Raw genomic sequence first — 22,127 nt, 5'->3', positions numbered from 1 at the left:
ACTGGGGGCCACATCTGCAGAGATAAACTTTTCCCTCCCTACAAATGATGTTACAGATAATCCCATGGGTTCCAGGAGGCTTTCCCTGCATAGGTAGAATTATAAATGGATCTCTTTCCTCCAGATAGCACTCAACCATCCTCCTCAAACAAGGGAAAGGCAAGTGGGAGAAGAGAACAAATATGGCTATCTTGTCCCCTTAACAAGGATTATCTTGAGTTCTGTCCATTTAATATGTCATTTTCGCTGGGAATTTTGATGGTGATGACCACAACAATGAAGAACAGAGTAAGACAGCAAATTTTTCCCCGCCTCCCAGTCTTATCCTAGATTATCAACCAACCCTTCTCCATTGTTCTAGTAGCCCCAGAGGAAACAGGCAAAGTTTCCACTTCCCAGATTCTAACTCCTCCTGACTACATTACTGCGGGTCCTCAGTGCCCCTGGGGTCCAGCTTGTGACCTACCAGCCAGCGGTGAATTCCACGTGGGCATCAAAGAAGCCAGTGACCTGGCCCGTGGCCACCTTCCAGCCCTCGATGCGAGCTCGGATCAGGCCTTCTCTTTTTTGATTGCGCACCACCTTCACCAGCCCAGGGTAGCGTTTGTGGACATACTCCTCCAAGGGGGCCTTCAGCTCCTCTACAAATGAAAAAATGCAAGAAGGTCCATAAACATGTCATTTCACCAGGGTGTCCAACCCACTGCAATGCCAACAGATCTTCAGGGAGTTCAGAGAGGCAGAAGAGTTGGCATGTTAGTAATTTTAGTAGAAGAGACAACTAGGTCAGCGTGAGAGTAAGAAGACATTGCAGACACACCAACCCAGAACGGCAATGTTCGTCCCACGTCCAAGGTATACAGCTGGACAGAATCCACATCTGGCTTTTACGTTCTGGCTGCTACAGGCCACAGATGTCTTTTGAGGTTGCTTTTCTTTGTGGCCTTTCCTCCCTTCTAGGCCAGCATTCCTGCCCTCCCACTGTCCCCTGGATCCCATTATCCAACTTCTTTATCAGTTTTCCCATCAGCACATACACTGGTTCTTAGAGTACATGTCCTGGGTGGTCCAGACCCATAGTCGTGCACCACATGCACAGTTAACAAGGTTGTTACTGTGGTCTTAGTTGAACAAAGCAATCTTTGCCTAGTTGCAGAAATGCTGCTCTTCCAGAGATCGAACACCCGAACGCCCACCCTCCTGCAATAAGCAGGTGGTATACAGTGCGTTATTTATATGATCTAATTTAGTCCTTACAGCAACCTAAGAGGGAGTTAGATTAATTCCATTAATTAGCTTGATTCATTCCACTTTGCAAATGGAAGAAACAATCTTGGGGAGGCTAACCTGTCCCAAGGTCACACATCGAGTAATGGAAGGACTAAAACACGAACGAACCATATCTATGTCTAATGCCATAGACAGGACAGTTGACCCCTCTCTGTACATGAGAATCACCAGATGGAGGAGGAGGGGGAGGGGTTTCCAGGGAGGGGATTCACAGATCTGCACCCTGCAAGGATCCACCCTTGGAGAGCAGGCTATGGGTCACTCATGGGGCTTGGGAGCGTGCAAGCAGGCCACAAACCATACTTTAAGAGACACTTTTACCTCTGACTTCACTCGAGAGAAACCCAAAAAGGTTGTATTTATAGATGCCATGTAGAACCCTCACTTCTTAGTTACACACGGCAACCTTGGGAAATTAAAGCCATACATTTGAGCCTAGGGAGAAGTGGAGCTCTCTAGGTCATGGGTGTTGTCCCGGGGAATGGTGCAACCATGGGACCCGGGAAGAAATGCAGACAGAGGCCAGGGTGTGTAGCTGGATGGGAAGGAGAGAGTCTCCAAGGCACGGAGACATGGAACGGTTCCTGTCAGTCCTATGCACAGATGGTGTGGGAATAGGAACATTATGGGCTGCACTGTGCACTCCCCAAAATCTGTCAAAACCCTACCCCCCAGGTCCTCAGAATGTGATCCTATTTGCAGAGAGGGACTTGAAAGAGGTGATTAATTTAAAACGAGGTTGTTAGTGTGGCCCTAATCCAATATGACTGGTGTTCTTACAAGAAGAAATTTGGAGCCACTGCGGGGGGGCGGGGGTTGGCACCCACAAAGAGGACACATTAAGAAGGTGGCTATCTGCACACCGAGGGGAGAGACCTCAGGAGAAACCAACCCTGCCCACACCCTGATCTTGGACTTCTAGTCTCCAGAACTGTGAGAAAATAAATTTCTGTTGTTATTTCTGTTGTTCAAGCCACCCAGTCTGTGGTCCTTGGTTATGGCAGCCCAAGCAAACTAATATGGGGGGGTATTTGTTTGGAAAGGGGAAAAAACTGGAATCTGGGTGGGGAAGGGGGATAAAACTCTAACAAGGAGTAGCATGTGCTTGGGTATTCAACACTGGAATCAGGCCACCTAGGATTCAGAACCCAGTGCTGCCACTTATCACCTGAGTGGCCCTGGGAGATTTAGCCAATCAATTCAGGCCTCAATTTCCTCCTGGGCAGAAGGGGGATGATAATCACCGTATGGACCTCATAGCACTGTGGTGCGGACCGAATGAGTTACTATAGAGAGAATGCCAAGAATTATCGCTGCCACATGGTAAAGGCTCAACCTTGAGTAGCTGGCATTAATTTTCCCTCTTTCCAACCACATAGGTGCAGGGCACGTGGACAGAGATTCCAGAGCAGCCCAGGGAACCTGAGGAAGCTGTACCCAAGAAGGGAAAAGGCCTACATGCTAGAACAATGGATCTCAAACTGGAGGGCGTATTGGCACCACTTGGGGATGCTGAAACAGATTGCTGGGCCCCTCCCCCACAATTCCATTTGCAGAAGGTTGGGGGTGGGGCCTGCGTATTTGTGTTTCTAACAAGACCCAGGGGGTGCCCATGCTGGAGTATGGGGAACCACTTTGAGAACCACTGAGCTCAAACCACAAAGGGCTTTCTTGGTGCATGCCTGGCGCACTATACACCCTCGAGAAGTTATTTATTGTTGGTGATTTCACCAACTGGTTTCACCAATACTTGCCATCATCCCAGGATTGGCGAGGGGGCTGGTGGAGAAGCCAGGCTGCGGGGACCCCCTGCTTCTTCATTCACCATGAGGGAAGGATAACCAAATACATGGGTTTTCAGCTTCTAGACACCATCTACTGACTGAATGCTGGCTGGATTTTCCTATATGTTCATTAAATTTCTTGGAACAAGAATTCTAGCAAGAGTGTTGGGCAGGCCATGACCGCTTGGGTTTTCACTTTTCCTCATGAGTGCTGGGTGGGTGGGCAGGGGATGAAAGGACGTGCCATGGAAGGCAATGGATCACGCATGGGCACCTCACCCACAGAATGCTATAGTGGGAAACCTGCCCATTCACTAGGATTGGCACTGGTGGTAGGAATTTTGGGAATCTTCGTAAGTGCAGGGAGAATATCCTGAGTGCTCAGTGCTAAGCACTACACCAGGGCACCCACAGGCATTGTTACCCTTTAGCTGCTGGGTGATCTGGGACCCCAGGGGGGCTCTGCCTGATAACTGGATGGCAGCTCCTGGACATACCAGTCACTGTGTCTAAATGCCAAGTGGTTTCCTTACTGGTTCCGTGATTATGACTGAGACACTCCACTGAGGGTGGAGAGCAGTGACAAGCATTTACAGTGTTGGCAAAATACAGTGTGGTTCACTATCACTGCCTTCTACAGCTCAAGGCCACTGAGATATGGACATTAAAGGGCTTTGAAAAGTATAAAGGAGAAATGCCTAATCATTTGGTCCTAGCCCTATGGCTGCTAAAAAAAACCAAAACGAGATGTTACATCTAAAGCCCTTCATAGGCATTCAATAAATGTGATTTCTAATAATAATGGACCCATTAATATTATCAATGTAGACCAATTTTATAACTTCCCATGAATGACAGCTTGTCATTCTAGCTAGTCCATATCATTCTGAAGCCTGGGGCCTATTGAATAGGGGCAGACACCATCCTCACTTACAAAGTTTGGGGACACTTTGTTCTAAATACAACGGAAGTGATGGTCTGTGGGCTTTTAAGGGAACACTGAGGGAGACGCCACACCATCTAACCAGCAAGATTCGAGAACAAGGGATACTGGTCAGGCTTCTTTTCCCAGTTACCTCCTGTGGTTCTACACCTCAGAAGGTGGCGGCTCGTGCCCTTGCCTGGATTTACAATCAATTCAGACATAAGTGCTTCCTCCAGATGCTTACAATCTAGGTAAGGAGGTGAGATATGTTCCCCAAATGACAATATTCAGCATGATAAGGAAAATGGAGCTAATGGCCACACAAAAAAAATGGCCATACAAGGAAGTGCTAGGAAGGGTCACAGAAGGAGAAATTATTTTGCTTGGGGGGGGGGGGGGCGTGGTTCATGAAGAAGCAAGTATCTGAGTTAAGCAGAAGGTTTGGACATGTGTTCTCACTATCCCAGGATACGTAAACACACAACAAAATACATAAGCATGGAACTGGGTCTTCTTAGATGACAGAATCACTGTCTGGGGGACTGGAATGATGTCATGAATTAGAAAAGAGAAAAAGAAGAGAAGTAGAAGAACACGTTGGTGAGTTCACCTGGGGACAGGGTGAGGTGCCAGCAGACATTCAGGTAGACTGTTGAACCAAACTAGTGACCTAGAGGTGAGGAGAGAGGCACATAGTGTTGGGGACACAGTGGTGAGAGATGATATCATACAAGAGGCTGGAGACTCCAGGAGATGGAGCGAAGACTTGGAACAGCACTTTGGGGCACATGCACATTTAGGAGGCAGGAAGAAGAACTAGGGAACAAGGCTGGCTAGAAACAGGGTCATAGGGGCAGAATCATATCAAGGGTAGAGCTTCAAAAGGAGGATATGCGCATTCATTTCACAAATATGTACAGAGCGTTTGCATGGCTGAAAATGACACAATCCTTATCCTCAAAGAGTAACCCAACGTCTAATGTCAGGAAAATCAAATGCATTAGAGAAAATGAGAGCTGAGAATGGCCCATAGATCTAGACAAAGAGTAGGCTCCTGATGGGACCAGAGAAAAAAAGGAATTCCCTTCTGGAAGCAGCTGTGCCCTGCAGGGATAGGCTTGCATCAAGAGCAGTGGATGAGTGGGAGAGCTCAGGAGACTTCCAGAAAGAGTGCTCCTGGTGGAACACAGTTTTAACAGTCTGAGGTACTGGGGTGTTGAGATTTGGAAATTGTCTTAGAGCAAGAGAGCCTACAAGTTAACCAAGTAAAAACAAGGCCCTCAAGCTCACCAGGGAAAGAAAACCCATTCACAACCTGACAGTGGTAAGAAATGTCACCCCTACCACCTGAGATCCTTTATCATCCTTAACAGATGAAACCAAGCTTGGATATTATAGTAACAGTAAGAAAACCATTTTACATATGATTTTTCTCACCAGCAAACTCAGAGGAAAAAAACCAAAACTCAAGTCTGCAAAAATAAGTGTTTACCTTCCAGTGTTATAAAATACAATAGTAAATTGGTCCAGAGTTATTTGGGAATCTTTGTGTTTCTTAAGGTTTTAGTAAATAGCATTTGGGGAGGTCAAGAGGGAAGAAGCAAACACCACCTGTAATCAGAAGGGACCAGAAGAGAGATATATCTTCTCCTTACCAATAAAAGAAACACCTGTCATCCAGGCTTAAGGAGTACATATTGGCAACAAGAAAGTTACAGAGACTGAGAACTATAGCAAAAACATTATTACAGAATTGTATCTAGATCCCACACTTTCAGTGATATTAGAGAATAAACCATCAGTCCAGTCCTGTATCTAAGCCCTGCTCAGAAGCAAGTGATGACCTTGCAAACTCATCTCTACTTGTTCCAGAACCAGTCCATGAACCTTGGGGCCACAAAGACGTGAACTTGGAACTGGCCACGCCACCCAGGGCTGAGCCATGTCTGTACCTCTCAACCCTCACACAGTTATTATATCTTGATGATGAGACCTATTGAATGTTCTAATTCTCCCTCAAGGTATGGCGACTCAAGAGAATCAGTGTAAGCTTAGATGAGTGTTTCTCAAATGTTGACCTGCATCTGAATCCCTGGTAGGTCTGGGGTGTGGTCCAAGAACTTGCATTTCTAACAAGTTCCAAGGGGCTTGTTGCTGCTGCTAGCCTGGCGAACGTGCTCTGGGTAGCTCTGGCTTAGTGGCAACCACCTCTACAACCCCATCTGTGTGAATTAGCCCCTGTGCATGGAACGGGACTCCTCCTACCTGAGCAGACGTTCCAGAATCCCAGTGGTGCCACTGCCCATCTCTGCTTTTCCCACTACATGAACCTTCTTCTCCTGCCTCCTCTGAGAGATGGAGCTCCTTGAAGGTGACCTCAGTCTACATGGTGAGGTTCTGTCTTGCCGTTTCCCAAACTGGATCCCCATTGCTGGTCACCCTGCACGGTGCAACCTCACCATGAGGTCCGTCCCCTGCCCAGGACCTCATAGGTTCCTGGCTTCTGTTCTCACTCCCAGGACTCCTCTTGCTACTGCTATTAGTGCTACGATTCTACCAATATTACTTCTGCCACTCTCAGGGCCACTGTCACCACCACAGCCACTTACTACCAACCCTTCTCCCTGCCAGCAAATGCTGAGCTTTGGGCACACCGCTAGCGGGGAATGCATGGGTTGTGACAGCTGGGACGAGAAAATGGCACATATGGCGTGTTCCAGTTAAAAGCAAAAAACAAAACACGCCTGCCTCAAAGCCAGCATTTCTTAGAATGTGGTCCCTACCTGGTAATCACCTAGGAGCTTGTGCAAATGCAGGTTCCCAGGCACACTCTAAGAATTTCTGATTTAGTTGGCTTTAGTAGGGTTGACCAGCACTCCAGATGATTCTAACACAAACCCAAAACTTCTTGAAAGCACTGTGGGATTCTTTTTCATTGTTTTTAGTGTGATAAAATACACATAACATAAAATTGACCATTTTCATTATTTTTAAGTGTGCGATTCAGTGGCATTCTGTGCATTCACAGTGTGGTGCAACCATCACCACTATCTAGTTCTAGAACTTTCCATCACACCAAACATAAACCCTGCACCCATTAAGCAGTCATTCTCCACTTCCTACCCCCACCTCAGCCTCTGGTGACTAATCCACTTTCCATCCCTATGAATCTGCCTTTTCTGTATAGTTCATAAAAATGGAATCACAGAGCATGTGGCCTTTTGGTCTATAAGCCTGGGTCAACTCTGAAGTTGGGGAAGGAGAGATGAAGAGTAGTTTTGAGTGTGATTTTTAACACCTAGGCCTCACTGAAGATCTGATTCTAGGTTTTGTTGCCAGTTTGCTTTTCTGACCCTCGTTTTGGTCTTCTAGTCGACCGGAAGCTTGTTCCCAGGCAACTCCAATCTCAGTGAAGGGGGTTCTGGCCTCTTTATGGAGAGGATCCAGCCCTTGAATCTATGTCATACTCCCAGGCTCGCCTAACACCAGCCTTTCCTCCATCCCTGATGAAAACTTCCAGCTCACCATGCTTGGGGGTTTTAAGATCACTCAGGGAAAAAACATGGTCTTCCAACACAGGTTTTTAGTGGAGTTATTAGTCGTGATTAGCCCTACATTTCTGCAGTGTCTTTTTTTTTTTATGAGATTTGTTTAATGTAAAAATCAGCTACGGTACCACAGAAAAACATAGAATATAGACTTCAAACACACGGCTTTTCGGGTATGTCGCAAATATCTTTGTGCCTGAAACAACTAACCAGCTAAATGCATAAAAGTGGCCATACACAAACCAATAGTGCATTTTCAAAAATTATCTTTTAAAATAAAAAAAGGGAAGACAGAGAAACCTGGTTGCATATCCTGGTCATGCAATATATGGGTTTCTCATTTGTCAAATGGAGATAGGAAGTTCCAGAAACAAATCCGGGTTTTGTAGGACGAAAAATTTGTAAAATTTGGAGGATCCTCTTTAAGAAAAAGAAAATCTCTTGGGGCGCCTGGGTGACTCAGTCACTTAAGCGTCCAACTCTTGATTTTGGCTCAGGTCATGATCTCAGGGTCGTGAGATCGAGCCCCGCATCATGCTCTGCACCGGGTGTGATGCCTGCTTAAGATTCTCTCTCTGCCTCTCCCGCTATCCCACCCTAAACCCAGCTTGCCTGCTCTCTCTCAAAAAAAAAAAAAAAAAAATCTCTTCTTCATAAATTTTCCAAAAACACACGGGCTTTGGGGTAAACACAGTCCAAAAGCAATGGGTGAACACATTGTCGGTGGGGCTGCGCACGTGAGAGGTCCCAAAGCATGCGTTTTGTTAGCTTGACAGTGAGCACACCCCGGTGAGGCTGACTTCATGGATGCAAAGTTCCTTTCTGCTAATAATCACACTTCAAATATAATGCTCGTCTGTATCTACAATGAAGCATCTCGATGCCAAAATAGCTAAGCAAGCTAAGACTGTCTGCTAATCACGAAATGCTCCAGACCACTATTCAGATTAGTTCCCCTTTCACAATCAACGAGAGAATGACCTTTCTTGCCAACTTCTAACATTCTACAACTTTTGTTTTCACAGGTATTTATTTTACATTTTTTGCTTTAACATTTAATACTTCTTGGCACTAATTAAGGACCACATACTTGCTGTAGTCGCTTTGGCTCTATTAACTCTTTCTACCCTCGTGATGACTCTGTGAGGTAAGGGGTACTATTATCTCCATTTTATGGATGAGCAAACTGGAGCGCAGAGAGGACAAGGTCCTTACCGCAAGTCACACAGTTTGGAAGTGACACGGGCTACCCTCCCTGTCATTCTGCCCCTGATACCTGTGGATGCAGTGCTGTGAAATCCGAAGTCATTGGTCTGCTCACGCAGGAACCATACCTTGCACAGAGAAGTAGGGTCCTGACTCAGGTTTGTCCTGGAACTGGCCCCCTCTGTAATTCTGAGGTGCCCATACTCTCCCTCTGAGCTCGGTGCATGCATCTACCTCTCTCTTGGCATCACCATCCACGGATGGTGATTGGCCCTCTCCAGAGAACAAACCCATGGGCTGTTGGAGAAGCTTGAAAGGGATGGGGGGGAGGGCCATCTAGAAGAACCTGCTGAACTTGGAGACAGTCCTACCAGACTCTGAAAGGACAGCAGTGACACACGAGCCACGGTCCCCACTCCACTGCACAAGCCTGCTTGTCTCTGAAATCCTGGCCCTTGCAAACATCCACAGAAAGGAAGTGAGCATGTTAAAATGCAGGTTGAAATAATACAGAAGGCTGCTATAACGCATATTTTATTCTCTGAGCAGCTCTCAGCTTTGTGACTTAAATAATGCATTTTCTGACTATGGGAGCAAAAAGAAAAAAAAAAAAAGAGGCGGGAGCAGAAAACTTCAGGAAGAATGGGGGAGATTAAAAAGAGATGTTTTTGCTGTGTGTGAAAGCATTTTAAAGGCTATTCCATAGTGAGATCAAAGCAAGGACCAAAGAAGCAAAAGAGGAAAAGAAGCAAGAAAAGAGATGTAAGGCACAAAATATACCAAAGTGTTAAACTAAATATATCCCACAGAGTTGTGCATTCATGAGAGGGGCTTTGAAAAGGGAAGCCATCCCTGCTTTCAATTCCTTTGTGAAATTCCTCTCCTCTGTTTTCCCCCATTTAAATTTCACCTTTAAAAAAAAAAAACCTACAAGTAGTCCAAAGCAACAGGGAAACATCATAAAGCCCATAGGTGGTATCTCCTAGTTGCTGCCCCAAATTAGAAGAGCATTCCCGATCCTGCCCCATCAGAAGGCAGTTGCAAGTCTGGTATCTGCAGCTGATTCTAATAATAACATGTGAATTTAAGCGATAAAATTTGTCTACAAGCTGGAGTGTGTTTTTCTTTCATTATGTTTCTTATTTACTGTGATATTGATTCTGAATGCTCTGAAGCCGGCAAAATTTTTCCTTGAAATAGCAAAAGTCACAGTCATTAAGGGCAAGGGTGGGGAGAGCAAAACAGAACACAAGAGACGTGAAGTCCTGGAGAGAACGGGGTCACATCTTGGCGCTGGGTCGCCTCGGGTTTTCCTTCAGTGCTGGTGGCAGCCAGGAATGGAATAACAAGAGCAAGGCCTCTGGTCAGCCCACCGTTCTCTAGCCTTTGGGGATTCTGTATTCAGAGCCCTGAATGCTCCAAGGTCAATGGCAGCATGGATCCTGGGGCGCGAGGAGGATGCTCGTGCGTGCTCACAACAAACGGCCCACGCTGAAGCGTTGCGTGGCACGAAAGCATTCTGTAAAGAGCAGCTTGTGTGAGGGTCCCAAAGGCCCGCAGAACCTACTATGTCTCCGCTGACCCAGGAGACCATGTGCGGGAATCATGGACACTGAGCAGGCAGAACAGAGTGGGGCTGGAATGCCCCCCACACAGGAGCACGCTGGCTGCACGGCGCTGGAATGTTCTGATGTGGAAAGAGAATGAAAATGGATAGAACTCAAGAAGAGAGGGTGCCCCAGGGCCAGGTGCACTTGGGTGCACTTACATCGGGCCCGGGGCCACCTGGGGAGGCAGAGACACACCTGGGTCTTCAGCTGCCACAGGACACCCACTCTGCCTTTGTCCCAACCCCTCCAGCATTCCCAGACATCCTACAAGGGGGGATTTCCTAGTAGACTCCCTTGAGGTCAGGCAGCTGACTGTCCTCCCTTGTAAGAAAAGTAGGAAATGGGTGAAATCAGTCAGGACCTACCCCTCATGACTCTGAAGGCAGCCATCTTGCCCTAAGGGTGAGAGCAAGTAAAGGGTTCGCTCTAGGTCGGGTGATGGTCTTGGTTACAGGCCTTTCCAGACCCCGTAGCATAGCCTCAGGCCAAAGGGCAAGCCGACCAAAGCTCACAGCTAATGTGATCAATAGACACTCATGTCAAGTACCCAGCCCATTTTCTTCCCCAATAAAATAAGGTCAACCTTGAACACTGCTCTTTGAGGAACAAAGGTGAAAATGGCCTTGGGTGGCCTTCCTGACCACTATTTCAAACATCCCCTGGGCTTCCTTGCTCTACCGCTCCGTCTATCTCAACTCCATGCTTGTTGATCCCTATCCCGGGCTGGGCTGTTCAAGCAGCCTGGGCATCCCTCTTGTTCTGAGGCTGCACAGCATTGCTGGAGGATGCCAAAGACTCACCTGTGCATGCTATCCCTCCTTAATCCTGTGGCTCAGTAAGGCTCTTCATACCTGACTGAGATTCTCTCTCTCTGAAACTCCAGTCCATCATCAATTCTTACACATCAAATCTCATCTGCATGCTTCCCTTTGTGTACCCCAAGCTTCCCTGCCTCTGTTTGGATACTTCTTCCTACTGTTGCTTCCTCCCACTTCCCTATGTCCCAAATCTCTCTCATGGGCCAACTCAAGTACCACAAGACCTCATTTATTTCCCCAACTTGTAGGAACCTTAAGTACGAATCCCCTGAGATGTTGTCCATGGTGTGCCTGTCCACCCAGCCCCCTCCCTTTCTGGAGCTTTCCTCATGGTTACTGGGTGGTTCTGTGCATGACCCTGCCCTCCTAGACACTGTTGGCAGGTCTAAGGAAGGGCATCTGATGTGTACTAAAGCACCATTTCCTTCCCTAGGATTCCCCTGGAGAGATGGACCTGTCCCTCTCCAATGGCGGAAGCTGGGATTATAACACAGCTTTGAGCCATCTCCCAAGCCGTATTTCCCTCCAGGTGGCCCAGAGAACTGGAGATGGCCTGTCATTCACAAACTCCTTTGAATGCCTAGGTCTGACTCTCCCCTGGCTCAGCCTCACTCTTGTCCCGGGGTTGGGTCAGACCCTCCAGCATTTTTGTTGGTTCCCATCAATGTGAACCCTAAGTCTGACCACGAGGCAAAACTTTCAACAAACATTCTGGATAACTCCTGGTTCTTATAGAATGCAACCATTCCCTTTGGTTCCCTAGTCATGGTCACCAAGGTTAAAACAGAAACTTTTCTTCCACTGGAGGCTGGGTTTGAGGATTAAAAGTTAATTTAACTTTTTAAAGAGGGAATATCACACAACTGGAAAGAATGACCAAAAAAGCTTATTTGAACATGCATGTATCATAAGACCCCACAATTGCGTTCTTGGCCATTTATCCCACAGAGATGAACATTTATTTTCACACGAACATCTATATGCAAATGTTGATAGCAACTTTATTGGTAAAACCCCAAATGAAACAACCCAAATGTCCTTCCACGGGCCAAGGGGGAAACAGACTGTGATGAAGCTATATCATGGAACTCTGTGCGGAAATCAAAAGGAACGAACTCTGTACACACGGCAACTTGGACCAATCTCAAGGGACCCATGCTGAGTGTAAAAAGATTAGATACCGTATGATTCAATTTAGAGAGCATTCTGGAAATAACAAAATTATAGGACGGAGAACAGATCAGTGGTTGTCAGGGGTCAGGGATGGGGGTGGGAGTGGGGTGTGGGTATTGAAGGAGAGCATGGGGGAGCTTTGGGGTGTTGGCTCAGTTCTGTACCTTAATTGTGCTGGTTACAGGAATGTACACATGTGCTAAAACTGTGCAGAACCACCTACACACACACACACACACACACACACACACACACATATGCACATTCAACTGGTCAAATCAGAGCGAGATCTGTGGACGATACCAAAGTCAACGTCCCAGTCATGATCATGGACTAGAGTTTTGCAAGATGATAGCCACTGGGAGGAATGGAGTGAAGACACATCAGACTTTTGCCCATTTTTGCAACTTCTTATGAATTGAAAATTATTTCAAAATAGCAAGGTGCTTCTGTTGTCATTATTGCATTTTCTTTTCATCATTGTCTTTCAAAGTCAGTTAGCCTATCAAGATTTCACTGGGGTTCTCCCAGTGTCGCCTCTATAAAAGTATACACTCTCTTTCTTAATCTTTCCTCCTCATGGCCTAAAAATACACAAGGAGAAATGTAAATACACAACCCGGTTGTGATTACAGACCCACAGAGCCCATGCAGTCGCACTGCAGCGATCTGGATGGGGACAAAAACAAGTATTGTCCCCGATTAGGAAGGCTGTCTGCAGGCTGTGGGAAAGGCAGGTGATATTCCAATAAGGAAGCCTGGGCCAGCATGGAGCTGCGTGATAACAAGGTGTCTCCTGGCTACTTGAGTCAGAGCCTCGACAACACTGGAAAAATGTTATCTTCCAGAAACACAGGACTTCTCCCAGCCCTGCAATTATAAACCAAGAAGAAAAGCAAACAATGCCGGGTGCCATCTCCCAAATCCCTTCTGGAAGACCAGAGGGTATGACCTCCCACTCAAAGAAGTCTTCTAACTTGAGCCATCCTGCTTTCAACCTCTGAATGCGCCAGCCAAGAGAAGAGCCTGGTTGGGGGAGCTTGGCCCCGCAGGGAAGTACCAGTGAGCAGGTATACGGCCGTCCTGAGCCCCAAGAGACTCAAATGCTGATTACCGGAGGTCGGTGCTTTTTGAGATCTTAACCAAAAGAGCTATAGCACTGAAGCCCAAATATGTACAACGAGACCAAGTACAAAAAGTCCCGGGATGAAGTAGAAAAAAAAAAAAATTTGCACAAGTGCAATTTAAAGGAACATAGTCAGCAATCAATGTAACTCAGCAGTGTGCGGGGTGCTGGGAATGCAGCAAGAAGGAGCTACGGTTCTTGCCCTAAAGGGGCCCTTAGTCCAGAGATGGGCAAGTACACAAAGGCAACACAGCAGGCCAAGTGTTGTGCCAAACTCCACACTGGTGCCCGGGGAGCAGCAGCGAAGGGCCCCCAACCCTGCCACAGCTGGGAAATCCAGGAAGGCTCCCCAGGGGAGGTGACAGAGAAGTAGAGTGTTAAAGAACGATCTGGAGCTAGCAAATCAAATAATACCATGAGCACACTCAATGAGAACATCCTTTATTATACTGCTAGGACTTGTGCTGTGGGCTTTTGCAAGTATTACTTCTAAATTTCACAATTTAAACCCTGCACAAAAGCCACTGTTATCCCCAATGTACGCAAGATCAGAAAAGGTAAGGGCCTTGGCCAACACCACACAGGATTTGATTCTACTTTTTCCTCCACCACTATTGCCTAAGAACAAAGAAGGTAGTAGTTGAAAACTATAGATAAGACCTATTTAGGGACGCCTGGGTGGCTCAGATGGTTAAGTGTCTGCCTTCGGCTCGGGTCATGATCCCGGGGTCCTGGGATGGAGCCCAGCATCAGGCTCCTAGCTCAGTGGGGAGCATGCTTCTCCCTCTCCCTCTGCCTCTCCCCTGCTCATGCTCTCTCTCTCTCTCTCTGTATCTCTGTGTCTCAGGTGGAATAAAGTCTTTTAAAAAAATGCTTTAAAAAAAAGACCTTTTTAAAAATGTATTAAGGATTACGACTGTAGAAATAAAGAAGCCTCTATTGTTATTTTAATATTATTTTAGTCTAATATTATTTCAAGCCATTAATATTATCTTGATGGCTGCAATTACCCCTCACCTGAGGTTTGAAGGCATACTAAACTTCCACGGGAATTTGGACTTGGCATATCCAAAAAAGTGAACTCAGTCTCCTTCCAACACCTGCTACTTCTGTCATACTCCCCTTCTTAATGAGCGGCGCCAATATCCCCCCTGTCACCAGAGCCAGGACCCTCTATGACTCCTCCCTCCTCTTCACCCTCCTCCAAAACCGATCAATCCTCATGTGATTCAGCTGTCATGTTTCCAAATCTAGAATATTTTAGCACATGAAAATAGGAAATGTCAAATCAGTGGTAAATAAGGATAGATTCTTTTTTTTAAAGATTTTATTTATTTATTTTGACAGAGAGAGAGAGAGACAGCGAGAGAGGGAACACAAGCAGGGGAAGTGGGAGAGGGAGAAGCAGCCTTCCCACTGAGCAGGGAACCCGACGTGGGGCTCGATCCCAGGACCCTGGGATCATGACCTGAGCCGAAGGCAGCCGCCTAACAACTGAGCCACCTAGGCGCCCTGAGGATAGATTATTAAAGAAGTTGAGATAAGCATACTTTGAGACAAGGGTCTCTGCGCTGAACCTCTTATACCTGAACACAAAAATATTTAACCCGTTCGGAATTGATTTTGAAAAAAAAAAAAAAAATTTACCTGTATGAAAATATGCATGAATATTTGTGTCATCTAGGGATGATGAATAACTTTCTCAGGACATCACATCATCTAGGGATGATGAATAACTTTCTCAGGACATCACTAAAAGAAAAAAAAAGACTGACGGATTTGACTATACAAAAATGTAAAATAGTTGTCAAAAAATACAATAAACAAGTTAAAGTCAAAAGCACAAGTTGGGAGAAATACCTGTAAGATGAATGTGAAAGGAGTTTATTTCACATATACAAAGTTCTTACGAATCAGTAAGGCAAAGATAAATACTCCAGGGGGGAACAGAACGTGGGGTCATCAACTGGCAAATCTCTACAAAAATAAAGACAATTAAACATATGAAAAAACTCCAAAAAGATTTAAAAAAAAATGTGGATTTAAAAGTATGTCACTTTTCACTCATCAGAACAGTAAAGATGAAAAAGATAAATCGGAGTCAGTGTCGGGGAGGATGCAGAGAAAAAGACTCTCTCGTATCCCTCTCATGCGACAGAACCACGTTATCTGGAGAGCAATTTATTAATTCGTATTAAAAGTTCTTAAAAATTAATGTGGAATTTTCAGGATAAGAAGATGAATTTAACTCATGAATCTGACACACTTCCCTACTCAAAGCCACTGAAAACTATAGTAAAGGGATTTTTAAAAAATGAAATAAAAGAGACCCACACATAGGTCTATTCCAAGGTCAGAGAAAACACAAGAGGAGACACAAAGCACAATATTGGGGAAGCTGGAAAGGAGTAGAAAGCTCACAGCCATGTGGCAGCTGACCCCAAGGTAACCATGGGAAACACTGAGAACCAACTCAATTTATACCTCGAGGGACAGAGAAGGCAAGAGCACCAGATACCTCTTGAACTGGGGGTAAAATGCGGAAACAAAAATGAGGAGGACCAGAGGGAAGGCAACTCGAAAGGCAACCGATCACCAGACCCCCATCCCCACCCGGTGCTCCAGCCCACGCGACCCCTCTGCTGTCAAAACCAGCGGGGATCATGATGGGGGAGGCCTCTGATGGGGGAGACAGAAACCAAACAGCAAAGAGCAAAATAGCAACGTGTGGAAATAGACCATGCAGGGAGAAAAATCGAAAAACAAAACAAAAGACAAAATATTATTAATATCCTCCAGGGGATAAGAAAACATATTGCCTCTATTAAATAAGAACAATATGCTATAAAAAGGAACTCTCAGAGAATAAAAATGAGCGCTTGGAAGTAAATCATGATAGCAGAGATAAAAAACTGAATAGAAGGGAAGGAAGATAAAATTGAAGAGAGCAAACAAAGCAGAGCAAAAATATAAGGAAAGATAAGACAGCAAAGAAAAGATAAGAAAATTAAAGGTTCCGCCCAAGAGGCTTAATGATAGAATAATGGGGAAAAAGACGGAATAATGGAAGATGCTGAAATAGAGAACTGAGAAAAATGGGGAGGAATTAGCAATGAAATATTTCAAGAAATTTTCCGAAAACTGATAGATATTCGATTCCAGCTTGAAGCCACTAAATGTCCAGCCCAGTGGATGAAAACTGACCCACACCAAGGCTCATCATTCTGAATTTCAAAACTCTGGGGACAAAACATTGATTCCACCAGCTCCCAGAAAGGAAAAAACACACACAAAGGATCAGAATTCGGAATGCCTTTGTTCTTTTAAAAAACACTGAAAAAAGATAATGAAGCAAAAGCATCAAAATTCTGAAAGAAGGTGATATCTATCTCAACCAGGCCATCAGTCACACGGAAAATTAGGATAAAGCTTTCTTCAGCCTTGGATGATCTCGAAAGAGTTTATCTTCCTTGCGGTCTTTCTTAATGACGCTTCTGTTGTGTTTCACCAAAATAAGCACGGAAACCAAGACAAGAGAAAAGCGTGGAGCTTAGCATAGGAGAGGGGGCAAAGGAAGTCCCCAGGAGGATGGTGAGGAGGGATCCCAGGTGACAATGACATACAGCCATTGCGGCCGACTGTCCACAGCAGAGCAGTGGGACTTGAGACAGGTACATGGAGAGCTGCCATTACTCTCCCTCCTGTAAGCGTACCTCATTTTTAAACTGAGGATAGGCTGTCTGAATGAGACAAGAACTTTTAATATGAATTGATAAATTGTTCTCCAGACATGTGGTTCTGTCCTGTGAGAAGTATATGAGAGTCTCTTTTCTCTGCATCCTCACTGACACGGACTCTTCTTAATCTTTATCATCTTTGCTGCTCTAATAAGTGAACTGATATCTGAACAAGGAGAGATTGTCCCCATTCTCCCCTATAATTGGATATTCTGGCCACAGGCTGACAGAGTTTGCGCCCTCTCTCTCCATGTCTGCTGCCTGGATCAGCTGAGGACATTCATTTCGTCCCTCAGACATGGCCTGCTTCGACCTCCGCCTAAGAGTAAGCAGTGCACCTTGATGAGGTCACAGGCAGAAAACACAGAGCAGCCATTCCTTCTGTCCAGATTTTCGCCTTATACCCCGCCCTGGTCCACACAATAGCCTGCCAGATGTCCCCACTGGGGTGAGCACTGTGTTTTCCTGAGCTCACTCATGACTTAGCTGTCATCTCCCAAAGAGCCTATTGTAAACAATTAGGATAGCACATGGGTCAATGCTCTTGTTCTAGGCATGATGGGATATCAGGCATTTGGTAAAAAGCACATTTCTAAAAATAAAGGACCTGGGAAAACTAAGCAAGGAAAATAAATAAAAGGCATCCAGATTGGAAAGTGAGAATAAACTTGTCACTATTTGAAGATGACATGATATTCTAGATAGAAAGCTCTAAAGAATACACACACACACACACACACACAATCAGAGCTAATAAATAAGTTTAGCAACATAGAAGAACACAAGATCGATATACAAAAACCAGTTGCATTTCCATACATGAGCAACGAGTATTCCAAAAATGAAATTAAGAAAACGATTCTACTTACAACAGCATCAAAAATAATAAAATATCTAGGAATAAATTTCACCAAAGAAGGCAAGTCTTGTACGTCGAAAACTACAAAACACTGTTGAAAGAGATTAAAGAAGATCTAAATAAACAGAGACACTCCATGTCATGGATTGGCAGTGTTAATATTGCTAAGATGACAATACCCCTCAAATTGACCTATAGCTTCAATGCAAAACCTGACAAAATTCCAACTGCCTTTTTGCAGAAATGGACAAACTGGTCCTAAAATTCGTATGTCAACACGTGGGACCCAGAATGGACAAAACAATCTTGAAAAAGAAGAAGTCTGGAAGACTCCCTTTCTGATTTTAAAACTTACTACAAAGGAAGAGTTATCAAGACAGGGCGGTACTAGCACCAGGATAGACACATAGATCAATGACACAGGATATAAAGTCCAAAAATAAACCCTCACATTTACAAGGCAGTTTATTTTTGACAAGGATGCCATGACCATTCGATGGGGAAAGCACAGTCTCTTCAACAAATGGTACTGGGACAACTGCATATCCTCATGGAAAAAAAATTAATTCAGACCCCTACCTCAAACCATATACAAACAATTCACAATGGATATAGAGCTACATGTAAGAGCTAAAACTATAGGACACTTAGAAGAGAATATAGATGTAAATCTTTGTGACCTCGGAATAGGCAACGGTTTCTTAGACATGACACCAAAAGCTCCTACACTCAAAGGAAAAATAAACAAACCGGACTTCACAAAAATTAAAAATGTTTGTGCATCAAAGGACACTATCAAGAAAGAGAAAAGACAACCCACAGAATGGAAGACAATATCTGCAAATACATTTGCAAAAAATACTTACAGAATATATTTGATAAGAGCATGTACCCAGGAGACATAAGCAATTACAATTCAACACTAAAAAGACAACCCATTTTAAAAATGGGCAAAAGCTTTGAATAGACGTTTCTCCAAAGATAGATTGATGGCAAATGAGCACGTGAAAAGATGCTCAAAATAATGAGTCATTAGGGAAATGCAAATCAAACCACAAGGTATCACCTCACACACACTATGGTGGCCATAATTTTTTTTTTTTTTTAAAGGAAAGTAACAAATGTTGTTAAGCCTGTGGAGAAATTGGAACTTTCATACGTTGCTGGCAGGAACAAAAAATGGTGCAGCCACTGTGAAAAACATTGTGGTTGTGGAAAACAGCCTGATGATTTCTCAAAAAAATGAACCATGGATTTATCACATGACCTGGTGATTTTACTCCTAGGTATACATCCAAGAGAACTCAAAACATGTCCACACAACTTATCACAAATGTTCACAGTGGTATTATTCCTAATAACCAAAAAGCAGAAACAACCCAGATATCCATCAACTGATGAATGGATAAATAAAATGTGCTAGATCCACACAACAGAATATTACTGAGCCACTAAAAGGAATGAAGTAATGATCTATGCTACAACATGGATGAACTGGAAAACATTACGTTAAGTGAAAGAAGCCAGACACAAAAGGCCACATAGTGTAGATTTCATTGATCTCAAATGTCCAGAAAAGGCAAATTCATAGAGACGGAAAGTATCTTGGTGGTTGCCCGAGGAACTGGGAGAGATAGCTAACAGGTTCAGGATCTCTTTGGGGGGAATGAAAATATTCTGGAATTAGTGGTTATAATTGCAAAACACCGTGGATATAATGAAAACCACTGAACGGTATACACTTCATAATGATGTATTCTATGTTATGCAAATTATATCTCCATTAAAAGTAAGGGGAAATGATAAAGGATGACCACGATGGGGTATGTTGAGAATTATGATTGATATAATTCCATGGACCCGAATCCCCTCCCCCTCGAACCCTCAAATAAAGATCAAGGCAAAGAACACCAAGTACCTAAACAAAGACCGGAGACTCAAGATATGGCCAGACAGGATCACGCTCAAGAGGAACGAAGTGGATGCTGAGAAATGGAGCAGAGAGAAAATGAAAAGCTTTCCAGTCTTTGGTGATGAGAACACAGAGAAGAGGTAAAGCCCTTCACTGACACGGGAGATAAAGAACGAGAAGCAGGTGTCCAAGGCCGAGAGGAGAATGATAAGCTAGTCATTGGAAGGACTAAGTTTATGGTTCAGAGGGACCCTGGGCCATTGAGGACACAGAAGACACAGGTTTGGGGCTCGAGGGAGAGGCTGAGTTACCTTGCGCCGGAAGGATGGATTTGGAGATAATTCAGAATGTGCACACAGGAGAAAGTGCCCACTGTGTCCTGATGGTGAGAAGCATGAGTGATCCCACTGGAAGCAAAGAGTCCAGGTGGAGAAGACAGTGGTGCTGGGGCCTCAGGAGGAGAAAAGTGCCAGGAAGGAAGCCACCAACAATGTCAGATGTGGCCAGAGCAGAGCAGGGAAGTGCCCACTGGATCGGGTGAGCAGTGATCGCTGGCAAAGTTTGCCTGAGTGATTTCAGTTCAATGTACATGAGCACAGAGCATTGTATCTTACTTGGGCTTAACTTAGACCAAAGTCAACATTGAAGCTGAAAGAAAGAAATCATTAAAAAAAAAAAAAAAAAAAAAACTAACAAGGGAAAGATGCTGACTTGCCTATGCACACAGATCCAGAGTCATCTGGATTTTATTCACATTTATTCACACATTCCCTGAGCCCTAGGTTTTTTTTTTTCTTCCTTTCTTTTCTTTCTCTTTTTTTCTTTTTCTTTTCCTGAAAAAGCCTCATTTTTCTTTAATATGTGTCATAACATAGAGGTGAGGAATTACAGTTATCACCTGAGCCAGTCTAGATCAGCCTGAGAATGGACCACTCTACCCTCATGAAAACGATGTTTCCAGATCTTATTTATTTATTTAGGTTCATTCACTTATTTTAGAGAGCGACAGGAGGGGGAGGGGCAGATGGAGAGAATATTTCAAGCAGACTCCCCTTTAAGCAGAGAGCCAGACACAGGGCTTGATTCCACAACCCATGAGATCATGACCTGAGCCAAAATCAAGAGCCAGATGCTCAACTGACTGAGCCACCTGGGTGCCCCAGATGTTTCTTAATATAAAGATGAATGTTATGTTTCACAGTTCAGGGGGGAAAACAAGAAGAACATTAACTTGTTTTTACTACAGGATTTTAACTATGTAACCTCTGCATTAAAAAAAGAGGGGAGAACGTGGGGGAATGAGCATTTGCCTTCAGTTAGTCTGCGCAGTATTTGTATTTTCCATTATAAGCCCTTTTTGATATATTCAATTTTCCTACAAAAAGCATGCATTACATTTGAGATCAGAAATTATGGTTAAGGCTGGAAAAAAATGGTTTAATCACACTCAAACAGAAAGTAAGCAGGGATAACAATATTAAAGTTAGATGAACAAAATTCAAAGCAAGAAAAAAAATATGCTTTTAAGATAAAGGGAGCATTACATAATAGTGACAACCACCACTAATAATGAAGCCACGCAGATACAAATCTATAGTTGCCAAAGAAACTGACAACAAAATACAGAAATCAAACGTTATTAGGAACGCGGGAAGGAATAGTCATTGTAAGAGGAGATTTTAAAACACCATCATCAAAAAGACTTAAGAAAATAAACTCAGAGTCTATCTAAATACACAAAATTGATGTCTGGCAGGAATTCAGTTCCATGATTACAGTGTGTGGGGGTCTTTTCAAGTGTATATAGAACATTTACAAAATTCGGTAATACTAGTCACAAAGAAAATCTCAACAGAGAAAAAAATCTTAAGTTCCTTTTCCAGTTAAAGACAAGGCACTTCCGGCCTGGAGAAAATACAGAGGCTAGATCCAAGGAAGGAAAAGAGGAAAACCGTGTTAATATAGTCCACTGGGTATTTTGGCAGGGGGAGGGCAGGGACAGAGGATGAATGGGAATTAACGCTATGGTCACACTGGACCAAATACCTGCCCCGCCCTTTTTCTTACCCATTAAACAGCTTCATTTCCACCTGAAATGTGAACCACGGAAATAAGCACTTAACTCAGTGGTTCTCAGTG

The 22,127-nt window shown here is 44.3% G+C and overlaps 1 protein-coding gene across 3 annotated transcripts in view; it reads right to left on the bottom strand.

Annotated features, from left to right (window-relative positions):
- The window catches only part of GALNT17 (polypeptide N-acetylgalactosaminyltransferase 17), a 439,664-nt gene that overhangs the window by 220,418 nt on the left and 197,119 nt on the right, over positions 1-22,127 (bottom strand). For 2 of the 3 annotated variants that reach the window (XM_036074021.2, XM_036074022.2), the window contains one exon: positions 467-641. The exons of the other annotated variant lie outside the window; for it this stretch is intronic. In XM_036074021.2, the coding sequence (XP_035929914.1) occupies positions 467-641 (175 nt within the window). The remainder of the gene's footprint in view (positions 1-466; positions 642-22,127) is intronic. 3 annotated transcript variants of the gene reach the window in all.

This window comes from Halichoerus grypus, chromosome 6 (genome assembly GCF_964656455.1).
Source record: "Halichoerus grypus chromosome 6, mHalGry1.hap1.1, whole genome shotgun sequence".
Taxonomy (NCBI): domain Eukaryota; kingdom Metazoa; phylum Chordata; class Mammalia; order Carnivora; family Phocidae; genus Halichoerus; species Halichoerus grypus.
Note: the sequence above shows the minus strand (reverse complement) of the source record. Positions and strands in the feature narration are given on the sequence as shown.